The 19,024-nt window shown below is 41.2% G+C and overlaps 1 protein-coding gene across 6 annotated transcripts in view; it reads left to right on the top strand.

The window, feature by feature from the left end:
• Positions 1–19,024, top strand: part of SEMA5B (semaphorin 5B) — a 277,696-nt gene that overhangs the window by 167,346 nt on the left and 91,326 nt on the right. For all 6 annotated transcript variants that reach the window (XM_053982602.1, XM_053982603.1, XM_053982601.1 and 3 more), the window contains one exon: positions 8,876–8,921. In XM_053982602.1, coding sequence (XP_053838577.1) covers positions 8,876–8,921 — 46 coding nt within the window. The remainder of the gene's footprint in view (positions 1–8,875; positions 8,922–19,024) is intronic.

The following is a 19,024-nucleotide window of genomic DNA, read 5'->3' as shown; positions in this document are numbered from 1 at the left end:
TATAGGGTTTGCTTTCCTCTGCTGGTCTGCAACCAGCGTGAATTTGGCATACCCTAAATCTATGCTGTCCCTGACTTATATCCCTTGGGGAGGAGGGGAAAAGGTGTGGAAAGGATGAAGGACAGTTTTTGTAATTATGGGATTCTGAGAGGTTTATAGCCTGGCCCAAATTTTGTTCAAAGTGGTTTTTGTTTTTTTCTTAGTTAAAATTTGTGCATTTTTTCAAGCAAAGAACATGAATTTTAGTTAACTCAGAGTAAATAAATAAAATAAAATGCTGTACTGTAACACTGTCAGGTTGTTGGAAGGGATCAATGTGCTGAAGAAGCTGCAGCTGTAGGAGGGCAAAGGGGCAGTTTTGCATGTTAATGTTGTACATGGAGAAGAGGGTGAGGCAGTGGCAATCTCTGGTCTGTCATCTTTGTCAGCGAGGAAAACAGCTGGTCCTTCAAATTGCCTGCAAAGCAGAACCATCCACCTCTCTGCAAGTGACCTCAGCACTGTTGTGGGGCTGAGCACTTTCACAGCCAGTGCCTGCACAGCCAGTGCTGTGTGAAAGGCAATCTTCATGCAGCACAGACTGATAGGAAGCATCTTTACACAGAAAATTGCAGGCCTCACTAGAAAAATATCTCATATTCCAGATAAAATGAAAATTGGTGATACCCTATCATGAAAGCAGCCACCCATGAGAGGCTCACTTGCTTTAGTAACGCACTGAGAATAATTAAGCTTGAAAATTGTATTTCTGAGGGTGGGATAGGTGCAAACACAAGGTCAGAATACTTTGGCAAAAGCCTTGGAGACTTGGACAGAATGTGTTTTACAGCATCACAGAATGGGGCTGCAGAGCAATTTTCCTCTGCATTGCTGAGAATACTTTCTCTTGCTCTGGTTAAGGTAGAGATGTGTCAGTTTTATATGACACGGCTCACCACAGTGGTTTGCATACCACTTTACATCCAGATGTTTAGGTGCTAAGCCTACTGTTCTGTGCCACTGCAAAGGTATAAAAACCCAGCAAAGAGAAGGGATTGTTGGGCAGTAACTTAATCTCACCAGCCAAGTCTATCAATATTTATATACAAGTCATGTTGAATGCATCCAGAGAACTGAGGATGTTTATCAGCCTAAGTAGGCAGGTGGGGAGGGTGCCAGGGAAGATTTGAACAATAATCAGTTCATCCGAAGAAGAGGAATTTTATGTTATGACTTACTGAAATGATGGGCAAATAAGAGAGCAAAGGTCTCTGTGTGTCTTGGGGCCATATCAAGGTGCTGTAAGTGCTCTGTGACTGCAGCTGGATAGGAGAGGAAGAGAGGGGCTGTCAGCCACATGTCAAAAAAGACTTGAGGTGGCATGTGGGGATAATATGTGATGGTCTGAGAGATGGAGTCACTCTTCCAGGAAAATAAGAACAAACCCACACATGCGCTTTGAAAATTTGTCTCAGTTCTCTGAGGTTTTAAAGAAACTCATCTAGTGAAAAAGAGGGAAGAAAATACAGCAAAACAAAACAAAAAAAGGAAACTGATCCTCATTTGACAAATATATTCAAACAATATTACAAAAAAAAAATCCCAGTCCCCATTCTTGGAAGTGTCTCAGGAGCATAGCAAACACTATAACCCCCAAAGATGTGGAATCACTTTGCAGTGAGGCTTTGCCTCTCCTGCCCTGCGGAAAGAGAAGGGCCAGAGACATCAGAGCCAGCTTGCTGTTCCCTTTGCAAGCTGATGGAAGAGGGAACAAAGCTGTCAATCCAAAGGCCCATCCCATTTCTGCTTCTCCTTTTCTCAGCAGCATCCATCCATCTAGATTTCTGCATATTGGCATAGCCCAAGTGTGCCTCAGCTTTGCTGTTCTCCTGCCTGCTCTGCAGCTGTGTCTGCCTCTTTTGACTCTTCCTAGAGTTGGCCCTGAATAAACAGCATCTAGAGGAGCATAGCTGTGCCATGTGCCCTGTTCCATTAAAGCTGATGTAGTTCTCCACTGAATGCAATATAGAGGAATTTCATCCTTGTTTCCACAGAGAAGTACTAACTGGGCTTCAGTGCAACACAGAAACAGTAGCTGAGCCCCTGGCTTGATTTAGAAGCTGTTTAATACAAATGATATGCTGCCTGCAAAAGGATCCTCTTCTAAGAGGTTGTTTCTCTAGCTCCAGCTGAATTTATAACTGAGAAAAGTTGCATTGGGAAAAGCAATGCTTCATACAGCAACTGCATCATATTACTGTCTGCCATTTAGTATGGTTCTCTGTTGTACATCTATTGATTTTTGAGGAAGAATGATGTATTGGACAAGTTTTTCTTCAATAGAAACAAAATTACTAGTGAATAAGGATCCAGCTTGTAGGGTAGCTGCTGGTCCTCCACCTTTTCTCCAGCAACTGTTTGCCAGACGCTTCAAATGAACCACTGGAGTAACATTGCAAACAGATTGCCACATCACACTCTGGACCAGGCATGTAATTAACTCCTTCTGAAAGCAAAGGCCAGAATGACCCTTCAGGAGCTGGGTTTCTTGGTATGGTTGGCTAGTTCCGACATGTGAATAACCATCTGAAAAGTTCAGCCACAGCTGGACCTGCATAGAGGCACTGTGCATTAATCTAGCATAAGATTTGGTAGCCAAGAGCCCTGGGGTCTGATCTTGATTCCATCACTGGCTTGCTGTGTGCTTTGGAGAAGGTCATTTAACCTTTCTCTGGCTCATTTTCTCCATTAGTATAAGGGGGGGAATGATACTAACCAGCTCCTTGGGAGTCGTGAAGCATGACTAAGCTGTGTTTGTCATGTAGTGTGCAAGTACAAAGTATATCTAAGGCCTCCAGCAGCAAAGATAGGAAGAGCTGACAGGAGTTTCTGGCTCCTAGCCTGAGGCTCAGCCCCAGCACGTGGCTTCCAGGAGTGCCAGAAGGGAGCATTAGTTGTCATATGCATAATTCTGTGTCTTGTTTCATATCACCCAAAGGACCCCTGTTCTGTTAATTATTTTTCTTATTATCTACTCTGTGACAGTTGTGAGACCCTCTTGCAGACCTGAACCCTGACTGCAGCACAGTCCCACCCTGAGGAGGGGAAGTGAGAGGGAAATGCAGATCTCTTCTTCCTGGCATCTAGTGATAGGATGCACTGGGATGGTTTGAAAGTGGGACGGAGAAGGTTCTGACTGGACATTAGAAGCATTTCTCTACTGAAACAGTCTATTTTATTTTGTTTTATTTACACAAGGAACCTCTTCCCAAAGCACCATGAGCCTATCTGAGGCTCTAGTACCTCACCCAGACTACATGGTTGCATGACGGGAGCTGTGCAATATTAGTCCCCAAAAGGGACAGTAACTCCTCACTCAGTTCTCTTCAACTTTCCCTGTCCTGGTTTCAGTTGGAACAGAGTTAATTTTCTTCTTCATAGCTGGTACAGGGCTGTGGTTTGGATTCAATATAAGAATAATGTTGATAAGACACTGATGTTTTAGTTTTTGGTAAGCAGGGCTCATGCTAAGTCAAGGACTTTCCAGTTTCCCATGCTCTGCCAGGGAGCAGATGCACAAGAAGCCAGGAGGGTGGCCAGGATAGCTGGCCTGAACTAGCCAGAAGGGTATTCCATACCCTGCCTGGAACATCATGCTTATGTACATTAACTGGGGCAGTTGGCCAGGAGGGGCCAATTGCTGCTGGGGGATGGGCTGGGCATCGGGCAGGGTGGAGTGAGCAATTTTATTGTGCAGCACCTGTGTTTCTTGGGCTTTATTCCTCTTTCTCATTATTGTTATTGTAACAACAACAACAATTGTTTCAATTTTTAAATAGTTCTTATCTCAGCCTGTGGGTTTTACCTTTTCCAATTCTCCTCCCAGTCCCACTGAGGAGGGTGGGAGTGAGTGAGTGGTTGCATGGTACTTAGTTGCTGGCTGGGGTTAAACCACAACATTCTCTCAACGTGCATTTTTTATGCATGATCAAACATTATTATCAGCTTCTGTTGGCTTTGTTTCTGCTTGCAGAGTAATTACCTAGAAAGAGAGGGAGCTTAAGACAGCCTGCTCCCTTAGGAGGAAGGGGGAACTACTCACACCTACCATAAGGTGCAGGGAAGTAGCAACAAATGAGCAGGTGACACGTGTAGCAATAGAGACCAGCTGAGTTAAGGCAGCACATTGTTGGTTTCTGTGTGCACGTCCAAGTCCTGAGAGGTTCTGGTGGTGGTCAGCATGTGGGCTCTCATGGCTCCAAATTTGATAGCAGGGGTTATTCTGAAATATAGAGAGGTTTTCTTACCTGCTTGGTGTGTGAGGAGTTAGGAAATGTGAACAAGCCTCACTCATTTAAATAGCAAAAAAAATTCTGAAGCTAGGACAGCCTTTTATTTATAAATGATCAGTCCATCAACTGCAGGGATGTTCCTCTTGATCTACCACAGCAGAACTGAAAAGCTGCTCTCTCTTAATTAGAAGGAAGCACCTTTTAATCAGCCAGTACAATGCTGACAGAAAAGAGGCACTGAGAAGGAGGCCTAAATGAGGGACTGAAGCATGTTGCAATGCTTATGGTTTCAGAGCTCCTAAGGTGAAGGGTTTCTGTTACTGTTCAGGCACTCCTATTATGTGGTTTCCCAATGGAAAGGCTTAAATTTGTCTTGTATCTTTATTGTTCAGTGGCATCACAGCCCAAGTGCTCTGCCTTCAAAGTAAATTGTTTCAAGGCCAGGCAACGTGTGAACAAGTGCGTGGGCACCATGTTACAAAGTTCACCCAACGTGCTATTGGCTACATGAAATAAATACTTAATAAGCAGATTTAACTTGGAAATGTCATGGCAAACAGATTTAAGTGGGTATAGTCTTCCACATCCTTTCCTGAATGACATCTCAGCTGCTCTCTTGCTGCTCTGGTTTTGTGGTACCAGGCACAGTGAGCACTTAATCATTTTACAAGCAGCCAAATACAAATTACTAAGCCAATTAACAAATACTTTAATGTAAAGGATTTCTGCTGCAGCTTGAGTCTCTTCATATGCACACAGGATAGAGCTCCCAGTTAAGAAAGTAATTCAACATCTACTCATGAGTGTAAATGACACTTCAGCATAGGTTTACATGCTGTGCCCCAACTTTGGATGCAAGTTATTCTCCTAACTAGGGCATTAACTAATGGTCCAGGAGATCTTCTCCTAGTTGTGTTGCAGATATGTTCTGTGATGTTGGCTAAATTGCTCAATCAGTGCTTTGAATTTAAATGAGAGTGATGTATCTTTTTCTTTCTTCTCTATATATTCAGATGATAAATTCTTTAAGCCTAGGTTTTATAAAGCAGGACAGTCTTTACAGAAGCTAACTTTGTATATCTGAGCTGGGGAATAATAACCCACTGCAATCAGAGATGACAGAGAGGATCTGCCCTCAGGCTGTTTGAACAGGCATTGGCTGGGAATCAATCTCCAGAGGAACCATCATCAAGCCACTCTGTGTCTTAATGCAACAAAACCACAGCCTTGCCTGAAACTTCAGGGCATTACTGTTTAACATGGGCATTTTCAGAAAGGCACTGATGTTTATGAAAAATAAGGTTAGTTGTAATAATAATTAGTTTGAGGCATAATGTCATTTGCCCCAGAGTACTCAGAGGAGTGTAGTCATTTGCTCTGGAGATGGCTGAAATGCAGCTAAATCTGGGGTAAAACAAAGCTTGGCTTTAATACTGTGAAGTTGTGTGACCTTTTAGGACAGCAATTAAGAAGGTTGTCCTTTCCCTCCAAATTTGTGCACCAGTTTTTCATACAGAAGCAGGAGGACATTAGAATATCCTGGCTGCACCAGGCAATTGCTCTTCTGGCCTAGTCCAGTGGGTTCACTTTAGGGGAGAAAGGAATTAATGAACATTCACTTACAAGAGAAGATGGGAGGGAAAGAAAAAGACAGAAAAAAAAAGACCAAGAAGGTACCTTATGCATTCATGTGGAGATCTCAGTGTTCTTATATACTTCTTAATCATACTCTTTCAGCTGCTCTAAATTATAGTTCAGTAAGGTATTAAACAGACATAACTTCAAACACAAGCAAGAAAAAAAGACACAAATGGGGCAATTCTAGCTACAATATACCATGCCTGTCATTCAGAGATCTTGCTCATTCTTGGACTGAAATTGCAGTTAAAATGCAATTAATAAAAATGGCACTGTCTGATTCAGCAGATGTTTTCCTTTGGCATTTTTCTTCTGGTACAGCTTTACAGAACAAGTATGGTTAAAAGAGCATGTTATTAATTAAGGATTAGTCAGTTCTTGCTGGGCAGGTCAGCTGGAGTCAGGAGGTGTCTGATAGCCTGGTTTGCCTACAGGTGTTTGTATTGCTGCTGGTAAGATGTGAGAAGGATCAAACAAACAAAAAGAAACTGCCAGTGCCTGTACAGACACCAGGTGAGGCAAGCTGATAAAAAACATGGGGAAGCCCTCCTTTCTGTCAGAAAGCCCCAAGGTCAGACTTAGAGAGCTAAGGTTAGTATAAAGCTTTTGGAAGATCTTTGTGCTATTCACATCACTATGTTCCTGCCTGGTTCAGGTCTCAGCCACCCAAGTGGCTTTGTCCAGGTGCTAAACAGCAGTCACTGAGAGAATAGACTGGTTTTATTGAAATGGACACTATCCCTGTCTGCATCTGTTTTGGCTGAGTGGAATGAAAATTGTGTCCTTTGGATATGTCTCTTTCATTAAAGATATTTTAGTTGAATTTGAAAAAAAAAAAAAAAACCCCTAATATTAAAACTTATTACCTAGTCAAACTGTCCAGCTTTTTGCAAGCCTAGAACAAGGAGCTGAAATCTGCATTATAAGACTTCCAAAATCAATGCATTTAAATAGCATGCTTAACAACAGGAGAGAAACTTCAAGTCCCTAGTTATAAGAACTTTTTTCCTGAGGGTATTGTAAGATTGGAGGCCTTTCCCAGCAGAAGGCTTATTCCATGGTATCTCATGTCCTGGAGTTGCATTAATATTTTGGTGAGTAGGTATGTGGTGTTCCAATGCAGTGGTCAGATCTGTCACTGGATGAGAATTTAGTTTCATTTTGAAATTTTAGTTGTGTGTAGCTTAGTGCTTCTGGTCTCCTGCATGTACCTTTATCTAAGTCTGTTGCTGATGCTGAAGAGTTAACAATTTTTTTGGGGAAAGTATGCAGCCCTTTGAGACAGAATAGGGTTTCAGACTGTACAAAAGTACTGCTGGATCTTCAGTGACAGAACTAGGAGAAAGGATGGAGATTTCCTCTGTGTGTGTGTCTGTATACTTCTCTGTGTTGTTTCAGGTGGTATAATAATCACTGATATATTTTCTTCAGACATTGATACTGGGTCTCATTCTTCTCTGGGTTGCCAGTTCCAGTGCCAGAATACAATGGTGGAAGTCAAGAGCAAATCAGTGCTATATCAGCTGAAGATTTGGTATCAGGAGTTTTACTTCCCAGGTTCCCCATCATCCTTGTCCCCATCCTTTATTAACAGACAGCAGTGCTTGAGAGCTTTTGCTTTATTTATAGAACTGGGACAAGTACACAGACAACCCTATGCTTATGACTTAGATGGTACACAAGTGATACATAACAGAAGAAGGAAAAATTGCTCAAGCCTTGTTGTAGTCATTGTGACCCAATATAAATCTCTCACTATCGAAGTTTGAATTACTTTTTTTGCCCGGTCAGGGTGTGCTGCTGTACTGACCCTACAGAAGGCTCTTCAGAAGAGTCCTTAATCACTGTAAGAGTCCTTTTCATCACTATAGGATCTTTCCTCTGGGGTAACTGACCTAGGACTGGAAGTTGCATTTCCACTAGGTGGGGGAATGTCTATATACTGGCATTTCTAGAGCAGATGAACCCATATCATCAAAGCTGCACTTTCTGCCATTTGCACAGAGCCACTTCCAGAAGTATGGTTCCATTCACTTTGTATAATATAAATGTGTTTTCTCTGGGAGATTGTGATGTCAGTGATGTTGGAAAAGGATTACAGCTCTTTAGATCTTGTGACAGATAGGATGCAAAAATATGAAGTTAGATGTGACCAAAAGCCTCAAGCACACAATCTAGTCCATATTGCTTAATATGTCAGCTGATTCCTGGTAACTGCATTGTTTTAGCAAGCAAAAATATGAGATAAATCCTGTTAACTAAGCCTTATCTATAGATGTTTAGGCAAATATGTGTTGCCTCCTATTCATGATGGAATATGAACATTCAGAAGGGTGACAGGAGCTCAGCTGATATGTGGTATCTCATGCTACAGTGACTTCTGTCAGGAATTCCCTTGCTTTGCCTGTGAAGAGACAATGACAAGAGGATTGGGAATATCTGCAGTCACTGCCTTGATTTCCCTGCTGATTTTCTGTGCAGAGAGATTCCACTGAGAAGTATCTGCTCTCTTCTCTTCCACGAAGTCCTGAATGGGAATTCCCACAAGAACAGGCTTGGGGAAGCATAGTAGGAAGTCAGCTCTGCTCCAGCTGGCTTCTGTCCAATCACAGTTTTCTCAGAATTCAGTGAAAAACATGACTGCAGCCCATACGGACCTCAGCTAAAGCCTGCTGAGAGTTTGCAAATGGCCCTTTGTGGCTGGGATTTCATTGTGGTTCTTCAGTATGGATTCTGGAATATTTAATACCAGGTCCTGCTCAGAACTTTGTTACCAGGTTCACTGAGATACTGATGAACAAGTCAGTGAACAGGCATAGGACTGCTTTTGTATTCTGTGGAGAGGAGTACAGGAAAACCTTTTGTTTGTAGACATGAATGACCAAAAACTATTACTTGCTTTAATAACTTTTCCCTTCCTACCTTGGTAGCCTAATAGTTTGTAATTTTTTTGCTTGTTCATGCAGGAACTACCTCTTCAGACTTAGTCTACACAACGTTTCTCTTATTCAGGTATGTTCACTTTTTACTCTCTTATTTTATTTGACTTGTTAATGAAAGTTCTGTAATATTTGATGTACATTTTCAGAAGCCTATATAGTGTAAATTTTCCCAAAGTGGTGGAGCAGGGAGAAGACAGAGTCAGAACCAAATGCTTATTCCCACTCCAGTGATAATGCTGGGGGAAGGGCTCTGCTACACTTGCCCACTTGGATGGTGCTGTCTGGTTTTGATTCTCAAATGTTTGGGTGGTAATGGCATCTGCCAAAAATCTGGCATCTTAAGGAAGAAAGCATGTAGTGTGACTGATACAGGCTTAAACACAACAAACAGTAGAAATCCTTGGCTTTCTTTAGAGATGTCAGCAACATACTAGAGAAGGTTTTACTATTCTCATCTATCCTCATTTCAGCCCTTGCAGGCCTTTGTGAACATGGATTGTTGAGGAGCTGTGTTTTTGCTGAATGCATTACTAAAACCATGATTGGACTTGCAAGCATTCAAGAGGCAAAAGGAGTTGAAAAATATGTTATCATTGCCTTTACCAACGTAAAACAGCTGAAGTTTGAAGGCACTTGAAAATATCCAGCATTATTAGGACTTTACTCTCACTACACTGAATCTGGAATTGAAGAAAAAATTGTTAATGAAAACAGCAGCTGCTTATCTTTAAATAAATTAACACTTATGCTCTGACATACTTACCATCATCTATAGTTGTTGGATCACCAAAAAAGCATTCAGCATTTTTTTCAGACATACTGGGAGGCCTTGCTCCTGTACCTGACCACACAAAGAAGCCATTAGAGTGGTATTGCTGGCCATTCTGATGTGCACAAGCCTTTTGCTGTTAGTAAGAGTTACAAGTATAGCTGGAGAGAAGATGTTTAATGGTTGTAAAATGTATTGAATCTTCCTTTAAAAGGAAAACAAAGTCCAGAGTTACCAATGACGACAATAAAGAGTTAGAGAAGCTGCTAGTCCCGTTTGGCAGTGCCTTCCCTTTTGCAGAGCTGTATTAGCATGGCTGGAAGGTTTCCAGGGAGCACACAGGAGAGGGAAGTTCGTAGTCATGAGAGGTGTCACACCTTCTGCAATGCCTGCTATCCCACTGCCTGACACAGCCTCTGCTGCTTCTCAGGGATCCCCTTCCACAAAACCCAATTGTGAATCTCCCTCACACACTTCTGAAGCCAGGCTTGGCCCTCTTCAGTGCAGTGAGTTTCCTTTTCCACACTGCAGAACATGGGAAGTCTCCTTCTATGGCACTGGAGGCTGCTGTGGGATCTCCGGTTAACATAATGAGCTTAGCTCGCTCCTGCTTTCTGGGTGTATCCGGTTACTTTGCCAAGACTTTTTGCATGACAAAGAGAGCATGGAATTATGTTGACACACGTGTTGGGAATGATGGAAGTGATTGTTTCCCAACCTAATGGTTGCCTAAGTAGCTGCTTGGCTTGTCTCCATAAAGCTCATGATGCTTTTTAAAGGCACCACCTTCCCTTCACTGTGCATCATTTTAAAGGTCAGATCAGAAAGTGAGACAAGAAATGCAAGGAACTTGCATTTAGTTCTGCAGGGATGAGAGTGAACTTCAAGAAATAATCACAATATTAATTTGCATTTTGTATCTCCTCTTTGCTTGTAAATAAAATACAGTGTGGATCTTGCCAGGCCCGAATTGGGATAACTTTTCATCTCAAGACTGTATTCTGATTCATTTCTGCTCATGCAACTTGATTGTCATCCTGCCAGTGGTGCTAAATCTGCTTCACAGTGCAAGTTGGAGCTGACAGATATCTGCTCCCTTGCATTTGTACTTCCACAAAGTGAGGGCAGATACATGAGGAGCACAGTCTATGGAGACATCGGGATATATTGGCTGTGGGACAAAGCCTGGCAGTGAGAGGAATGTACCCCTCTAAGCAAGGTTCGATCAAGTATAAAGCTGTTTTTCCTAAGTGCTCTTGTGCTGTATCCTGAGGCTGCACAGTTCCTGTGGGAAAGAGGTATGCCACGTGGTTTAGATAGGAAGTTACTGTCTTGGAATTGCAGTAAACTAAAAGACAAAATTTAGTATTAACTGGGAAATTATTGATTAAGAATTGTTTAAAAAAGACAGCATTACCCTACAGAAGGATTTTGATTTCAGTGGAGTGAAGGAAGAGAGGTCGATTTTGGGATGTGTCAGCTCTTGGGCCCCTTTATAATAAGGGGCCAATTCTTCTTCTTTCTTATCTCTCATCTGCTCTACCATGTGTTGATGTTTCCTCCTCACTTAGAATTTTCTTTTGGTTCTGCTGTGATTGTTTCTCCAAGGCACTAATCTTTTACATGAGAACTAGTAGGTGGAGTGGAGGAAAGAACTGAAGCAGAACAAGCTCATTTCCTGCTCCATAGAACCAAATGTCCCAACTTCTCAGATATTTTTCTTCCTCCTCTCTTTGTTTCCAAAATGTGTTTCAGAAATTTCATTTGGAACCTGTGAAGCTTTTCACCAAATGAGTTTTAGTTGTGTGAGAACTTTTGTGGTGGTTAATACTTTTGTGAAAAACATTTTTGGCTGATCTTCAATATCCATAAGGAAGTTATGACCCAGATATTTTGGGGATCATTTGTGATTTTGTCTACCTCTTTTACTTGCCAGAACTGAAGCACGTTGTTAAAGAATTACTGAAAAACAGCATCTTGAGTTGGGGTATCCAAAAGCACTTGTTAATATTGGAAGCTTTGGCATGTAGCATTCAATTTCTTGCAGCAGTCAAAAAGCACGGTTTTAAAATGGATACTCTTCCCTAAATCTTTAGCATCTCTTTTAAACAAAATCTCTGTTCCATGTGCATCTTTAAATGATTGTCTTATATGTATTGTAAACTCTCGTTACTAGACATTTTATAGAACACTTAAATGATGTGCACTTGGAGAGCATGCTGCTTAATTTATGCAGGGATCTGAAACAAGGCTAGCTCCTAATCTGCAGCTTTCATGGTGAGGCCAAAGAAAAGTCAGTTTTGTACTGGAGCTGATAATTAATAGAGTAGGTGGAAGGGTCATTTTAAAAACATAAGCCTTTAAGCAAAATTTTTAAAATTCACAGTACTGATTGGGATTTCTTAGCAAGGAATGCTGTTCTGGGGTGTATGTTAAAAGCAGGCTATTTGGCTGGCATTTCATAAATCACAGTACAGTGCCTACCCCCTGCTCACTGTGATTTTACCTGGATTCTTAGTTCTCAATTAAACTGAGTAGGAAATTATTTTTGCAACCTTCTTGAGATACAAAGATTTCCAAGCTTTTTGCACTCAGATGAAAACAAACCTCTGACATTTTTCTAAAATCTGAAGGAGAATGAGATAGACATGTGGTCAATTGGCATGCAGATACTCTGGGTCAAGTTATTTTCTGAAGCATCAAAGGAGAGCATTTACATGTGGATTTCTCTCATCTCAAACAATTATCCTGTTTGTTTGGAGCATCCTTTTTCCCCTTCCCCCTTCCCTTTCTCTTTCCCTTTCTGTTTTCCTTTCCTCTTTCTTTTTTTCCTTTCCTTTTCCCGTCTTTATGGATCTAAACTGTCCTTATGGACTCTCATCTGGTAAGTGTAATAGAAAATGCTAGAATTTCATAAAGTATTTTGTTTTCAATTGTTTGTTTTAATGGAAGATCTCTTATAAAAAAGTTTTTAAGCAGCCCTGTGAAGTTTGTGTGCTGGTATGTCAGGCTAGTAGTGTTTCAAGTATTTAAAATACTTCAAGAGTTTGTACTATATTTTAACAGACTATGAAAGAATAAATAAGTGCAAGTGAAATAATAAATAAGTGAAAGAATAAATAATTGCAAAACTATTTGAAAGTCATAAGTTATTTCACCTAAGAAAGACAAAAAAAAAAAAATGAGATCAAAATATATTTTAATTGACAATTTAATATTTTTTTCCTAAGGACAAAAATTTAAGCGTGGATTAAATGCAGAGAGAGAGAGAGTGAGTTCCCCAGTAGTCATAAACCTGAATTAGGAAGGATTGCCTGTGGAGTTCCACACTGTCCAGTACCAATTAGGTCTACAATTACACATCCACTGGTACTCCACTGCAAAACACAAAAATGCTACAGAACACATAACTTCATTTGCTTCTGAAATTTGGCTCCACATTTCTAAATAAGATCCCCTATATTCATAGGAGCACTTTGGATAGTGCTAACCAGTCACTAGGGCAAAACCTGATGTACTTCTCAGTCCCACTGAGGCATAAGACTTAAAACCAAGCTTAAAATAATTTATCAATATACTGAGGCAGTATCAGCTCTTAAATCATGATCTGAATCTTACTGAAATAAATTTCTTTCTGCTGATATTGTTGGAGTTTTGGAATAAGCATTTTTTTCAAACCTGAAATAGAGACAAAACATTTCCACAGTGTCCTGTAGCAGATAAACTGCAGCCACCTACCCAATGCATTTCTGATAAGGATGGTTTTACTCCAGTTTTTCTTCCCTCGGTCTAAGAAGCAGCAACATCCCAGCTGCAGAGATGAAGCTCTTAAACTGCACAGCTGCTCCTGAAGACACACTTCCCTCCCTGCTACTCCCTGAAGGGATCTTTTAACTCTGTGGCGTAATCACTGGTAAATCAACAGCATGTATCAACACACTGTAGTTAATAATAATAAAACTTGCCTATCAGTCGTCAATATGTCACATAGCAACAAATGGAAAGGTTTTGTCTTTTGCACTTTGAATCAAACCAAGCATTAAATGCATTATTTTCTACTTATTTAGGGCTCAGTAGTGCCACACTTATGTCTGCTGATGGGAAACATGCTCTGCAAGTGTATAGAAGTGTGATGAGAGGTGGCAGAGTTTAACTTGGCTTTTCTCTGTATAATTGAATAAAATATGATAAACAAAATCAACAGGGAACAGTGAGTAATATAGTTTACAGCACAAATTGTCACTCAAGTAATCTTTCCTGGTTAAAATACTTCACTGGGAAATATTAAGGATTCACAATATGTTCATAAAGCCCTGGCACTTATCAGAAAACTTGCAAGTGTTAGATAAATCTTCCATCCCCAAGAGTTGCTGGATAGGCACCAGATTGGGCTTGGAGGGCCAAATTTGTGCTGCTGGCTCTGCCCATGGATGCCTGAAGTAAAGTTAATCTGCCCAGTTTGTCTGCCTGGTGTTGGCTGCAGCACTCCTCTGTACAGTGCTGTGGGGTTTGCCAGTAGAAGAGAGGTAAAAGTACTGTATTTCAGATTTCCTTGCAGAAACATCCTTGAGCCAGAGCTGTTCCTATTTTTCAAAGTATCCTTTTAAAGATCATGAGAAAATTAGGCATTGATAATTCAGTGCTAGCCCAGGGCTGGGCTGGCCCAACTTTGCTGAAGGTATTTATTTCTTCAATCTAGTTAGAATGTGAAGATTATCACCCAATTTAAAATCCAGTTTGGGAAGTAATTTTGGGAAAGAGTAGGAATACTTTGCCTATCTTTATGTACCATTGAGTTGCCTGACAGGAACTCTGTTTTGAAATGTTCAGGAATAAGCTTCACTTTCCAGAAGCAGTTTATTATTTGTTTCTTGCAGATTCCCAGATACGTGTTTGAATTATGCGGCACATATTTTTAGATATAATGTTTATTTCTTTATTTTCAGGCCAGTGCAGTTCCCTCATTTAAAAACATAATCAAAAGACCTCTACTAGAGCAGATGCAGTCTTTAATATGTGGCTCATAGCTGAGTACTGGTTGTCACATATTTTATCAGTATGAAACATTTTTTATTAACAGATTAACATATAAATCTATTCATAAATCACCTTCCAAAGCTGCACCTAAAACCTCTCACTCTCAGCCCAGGGGTTTAAAGCTATTCCATAATAAAGCTTATATTGGCTGGAAAAACTTTCTGGTAAATTCAGCTATTTATTCTTATGGTTTCGGGTCCCCAAATAAAATCTGCTCCCTGAATATTCCCTTCCTTAAAACGACTGGTCAGGAGCTAGATTGCAGCTTTCAGGTGCAAGGCGTCCTTCCCAAGATTTATGTAAGAGAGAAATTTCTATGCGGAATGAGAGATGAGAGACAAAAATAATGCATGTCAGACTGGAGGTGACAATGTCTGAAGGCCACACCTCATCCTTCAAGGACACACTTCTCCAGCTCCTCACTGCAGAGAACTGTACTCTGTGATGGGCTCCAGCATCTGCTCTTGGGAACCAGAGTTCTGCTGATGTTATTCATCAGCTGAAATTCAGAGAGCAGAGAAAGCAAATCTCTTCTCACAGTCCATAGTGTTGAGTGATTTCTGAACACAACATCCCCTCTGTCTGAGAGAACCCAGCTCATGAGTCCATTTATAACCAGCAAAGCTTTTAAGCCCCAGTTTAGCTTTAAATAAATACCAGTTTTCTTTTGAGAATTCTCTGAGTTAAGAACATACTGCATGCTCTAGTGAGTAAAAATGTTTCAATATGCACATTCATAGGTCTGCTAAACTGGCTCAGAGTCTACTGTCTAGTCATGATCAATTTAATTGCTCTCTAAAGTGAGTATTTAGGCATAGTATAGGAAGTTCTTATATATATATATATATTTACATATCTATTTTTATATATGTACCCATAGACAGGAGAATCATATACATAGGGTGTAGCCCCCCTATAGAGGAGGTCTAGGAGTTGTACCTGTTTGGATGTGTACTTTAAGCAGGGCAGCCTTCCTGGAGTCAGTGAAGGCCACAGAGCTGATTTGCATCCAGAGGAGACCTACCCTGTTCTGCTCACACAGTAAAGTGAAGTTTACATGATGGATGTCAGCTGTGGATTGCCAGCCTGCTTCCCTGGGTAATTTGTTAGTTGGCATTCTCTCCTTCCCAGCCTCATCTCACCTAGAAGCCAAAATTACTACAGGGGTTTTGGTCTTTGTCAGCAGACATTGTGAGCAGGATTTAGAAACTGAGAATTTAATTAGCTGCTGAAGTCACTTACTGATAACAGTAGCATATTGGACTCTTTATTTGATAAAACCCTGTCAGGCATTTTATGTGTAGGGAATGAAGACTAATGCTCTTATTTCTTGCAACTTACAGTCAGGACCATTAGACACACTTTAAAAAGGGAAGAGAAAAAAATGGAAATCAAAAGAAAAATAAATTCCTTGGACTTCTCATTTCCTGACACCAATGTTGCTTCTTTATCATTGCAAAATATATTTTGGTTTGCATGTTTAGCCTTTTTTCTCTGTGGGCTGCTTCCCACTCCAGCAGCTTCCAGGAGGCTTTGGGGGATGTCAATGTCCTTATGGCTGTCCCCTGCTCACTCATCTGTGGCTGCTGTCAACAAACCCAGCCCTGCAGATGTTCTGAGAGGCAAATCAGCCTCTTGTCGTAGGCAACACCTTACCTAAACCACCATTTATACAAAATGAAATTTATACAAAAATATACTTTTAAAATTCTTATTACCTTATGTATGCGGGATATTTTGTAGGCACGGGAGTGGTTTATTCGCTAGCTGTACAGGCTGGCGTAGTGCAAGGCACAGATCGCATTCCCAAATCCAGGAAAGGCTGGATTTCCTGCCCCAGGTAAGGCTCTGTGACACGATCGTGGCTGGGGCCTCCAGCCCAGGATGGCTTTAATGCACACCTTGCCTAGGAGCAGTCGATGTGGAGCAGTGACCTATTGAGTTCCACACGCGAGCACAGCCAGCTCCTGCTGCACCCTGTCCTGGGGACCAGGGGATGGCTCCCGCGGTCTCCCCGCTCAGCAAAGCCGCCCATGGATCCCGCAGAACTCCCGCACGCTGCTGAACCGGCGCTGGGGCTGCCCTGCTCGGCTGAAGGGCTCCTCCAGCCTGGGATGCGGCTTTCCGACCCACCCCTGGCGTGGGAGCTGAGCCACGCGTGCTGCGAAGTCAGAAATAAGAGGAGTCCTTGAAAAAACAAAGGAGCACATTGGGCATCTTACAAGATGAACAATGGAGTACGTGGGCCAATTACTGCAAAAAAAAGAGCAGTGGGTTGGCGCTTTTTAAAGATTGAGAATACAGAGGAATATCTACATTCTGTTCTCAAAGCAGAGCTTAAGCAAGATCTAAATGATTCATGTCCCTTGCACTGGCTCTCTGCACAGGATTAAGTTTGACCCTGTTAGCATCCAGTCATTTATAATGAGAGCATTAAAAAAATCACCATTTATCGATTTGCATCTCTCAAGGGCCCACAAATGACCTCACATTTCCTCTAAAACCAACTATTGAGGTCTTTGCAAAAAAGAAAAGAAAAAATTTATAGTAAACACATTTCATATTAATGTGTGTATTTTTCCCTAGGTAAATAATCCTGCTTTTCTCTGTTAGTAACAGTTTAGCTGATGTGTGTTTTACAGCTTCTTTTAAGCGCAGCAGTTCTGAATGACTAATAGGAGGGGATTACTGGAGCTATGGAGCAGTCACAGACGTGGCCTGCACAGCTGTTACCAGACACCCAGAGCTGGGGAGCTGAGATGGGAACAGTTTGCTCACCACTCCCACAGGATACTGATCCTGTCTCAGCATGGCAGGTGCAGCTGAATCCCCGAATCCTTTGAAATCCTCAAAGAGCTTTGGCCTCCAAGGTTTCACTGCCTTCCCCAGGCTGAACGCAAGGAGAGCCCAGCCCACACCCTAAGAGGACAGATGGGTAAATGGGCACAACCTTGACTATGCCTGTAAATCTCCAGCCACGCTGATTGGAGAAGGATGGGAAGTTTGCATCCTCAGAAACCTTTCTTCAGGGCTGGAGGAGGATCTGCAGCAAACCTTCTGATGAACAAGATCAGGCAATAGCTGCTGTGGATTGCCTGCTACTGGGTGGGTAATGGGAAAGGAAGGGTGGGTTACACCACTGGAGGAGGATGAGGGAATGTGGCTGTGGGGCATAAATGAGTTGCTGGGTGCCACTGCAGCTTGAGCAGTTAATAGGAACAATTATCTTAAGTTATTCTACTGTCACTGAAATGCTTCTTTCATCTAGAAGATACCACACCATGGTTCTAGCTATCTATTACATTTTTATCAATAACACGACCAAGTAAGAGACTATTCTGAGACTGCAGAGACCAAGAGTGGTAAGGGGAAGGGCACATGCAGAAAAATGACATCTCTTTCTCCATTCTCTGTAAGGAGAGTTTGGATAGCATGGGCTGGCTGCTTCACTTGCAGACAGCTGTGAAGGGGTAAGGTGGTTTCCAGCTATCCCCAGTCTGAGCTTTCCTTTCTCCAGATGTGAAGCTGAGATAATGACACTTTGTCCTTTTGAAGTGCTCTGAAATATGTGTCATTCTGTTTAAGATCTAAATGTTATATGTGATTATATGCACTTGTAAATATAGAAAATTTGCCATAACTGTGAGCCTACAAAATTGTCATGTTCCACTTCATAGTAGATGTAGTATTAAGCAGTTGTTATCTTCACCTCTTGTTTTTAGGTTAATAATTAGGCAATTCCAGCATGTCCATGTGTTTAAAATGGACCCCTTTTTCACTACTTGTTTTCTAAATATTTGGAATGAAAACCTTTAAATGTAAAAATAGAATAGTTGGGGTCTGCTAGGGGAAGAATGCTATACAAATGTATCCCTTCATATAAAAATACTTAGAATATGAATAAACCTGCAAATTTGTGTAAAAAAGAGAACAGCTTGGAAGGAATGTGGGGGAGGGTTAATAAAAATATGTTTTCGTCAGAAACACTTTTCTGTCAAGAATTCTATACACTAATTATTGATTATTCACTTCAGACAGGAGACAAAGCAAGGTTTTGAGGTTTTAGAAAGAAAGTATTTTACTTCCTTATAAGTAAGGAAAAGGAGCTAACAGGGCTGCAGCCATTTGAATAGACTGCAAGGTTGCCCAGAGAGAAGTGATTTAAGCTTTATTAAGAATGTGAAAAAAAAAAAAAAATCCTAACTTAGCCTGGGAATATTAAGAGAAAAACTGCAATTGCCTAAGAGGAGAGAATTTTGATGCATGGGGCAGAAAGGAATGATCAATGGTTCATAAATATAATAGTGGTAAACACAGTGACAGGAGAAAAAAATGTATGTGGCTAATATAATTGTTACAAATTTAGT

The sequence above is a fragment of the Vidua macroura genome, chromosome 7, assembly GCF_024509145.1.
Source record: "Vidua macroura isolate BioBank_ID:100142 chromosome 7, ASM2450914v1, whole genome shotgun sequence".
NCBI lineage: Eukaryota > Metazoa > Chordata > Aves > Passeriformes > Viduidae > Vidua > Vidua macroura.
The sequence above is the reverse complement of the archived record's forward strand: the minus strand, read 5'-3'. Positions and strand labels throughout refer to the sequence as shown.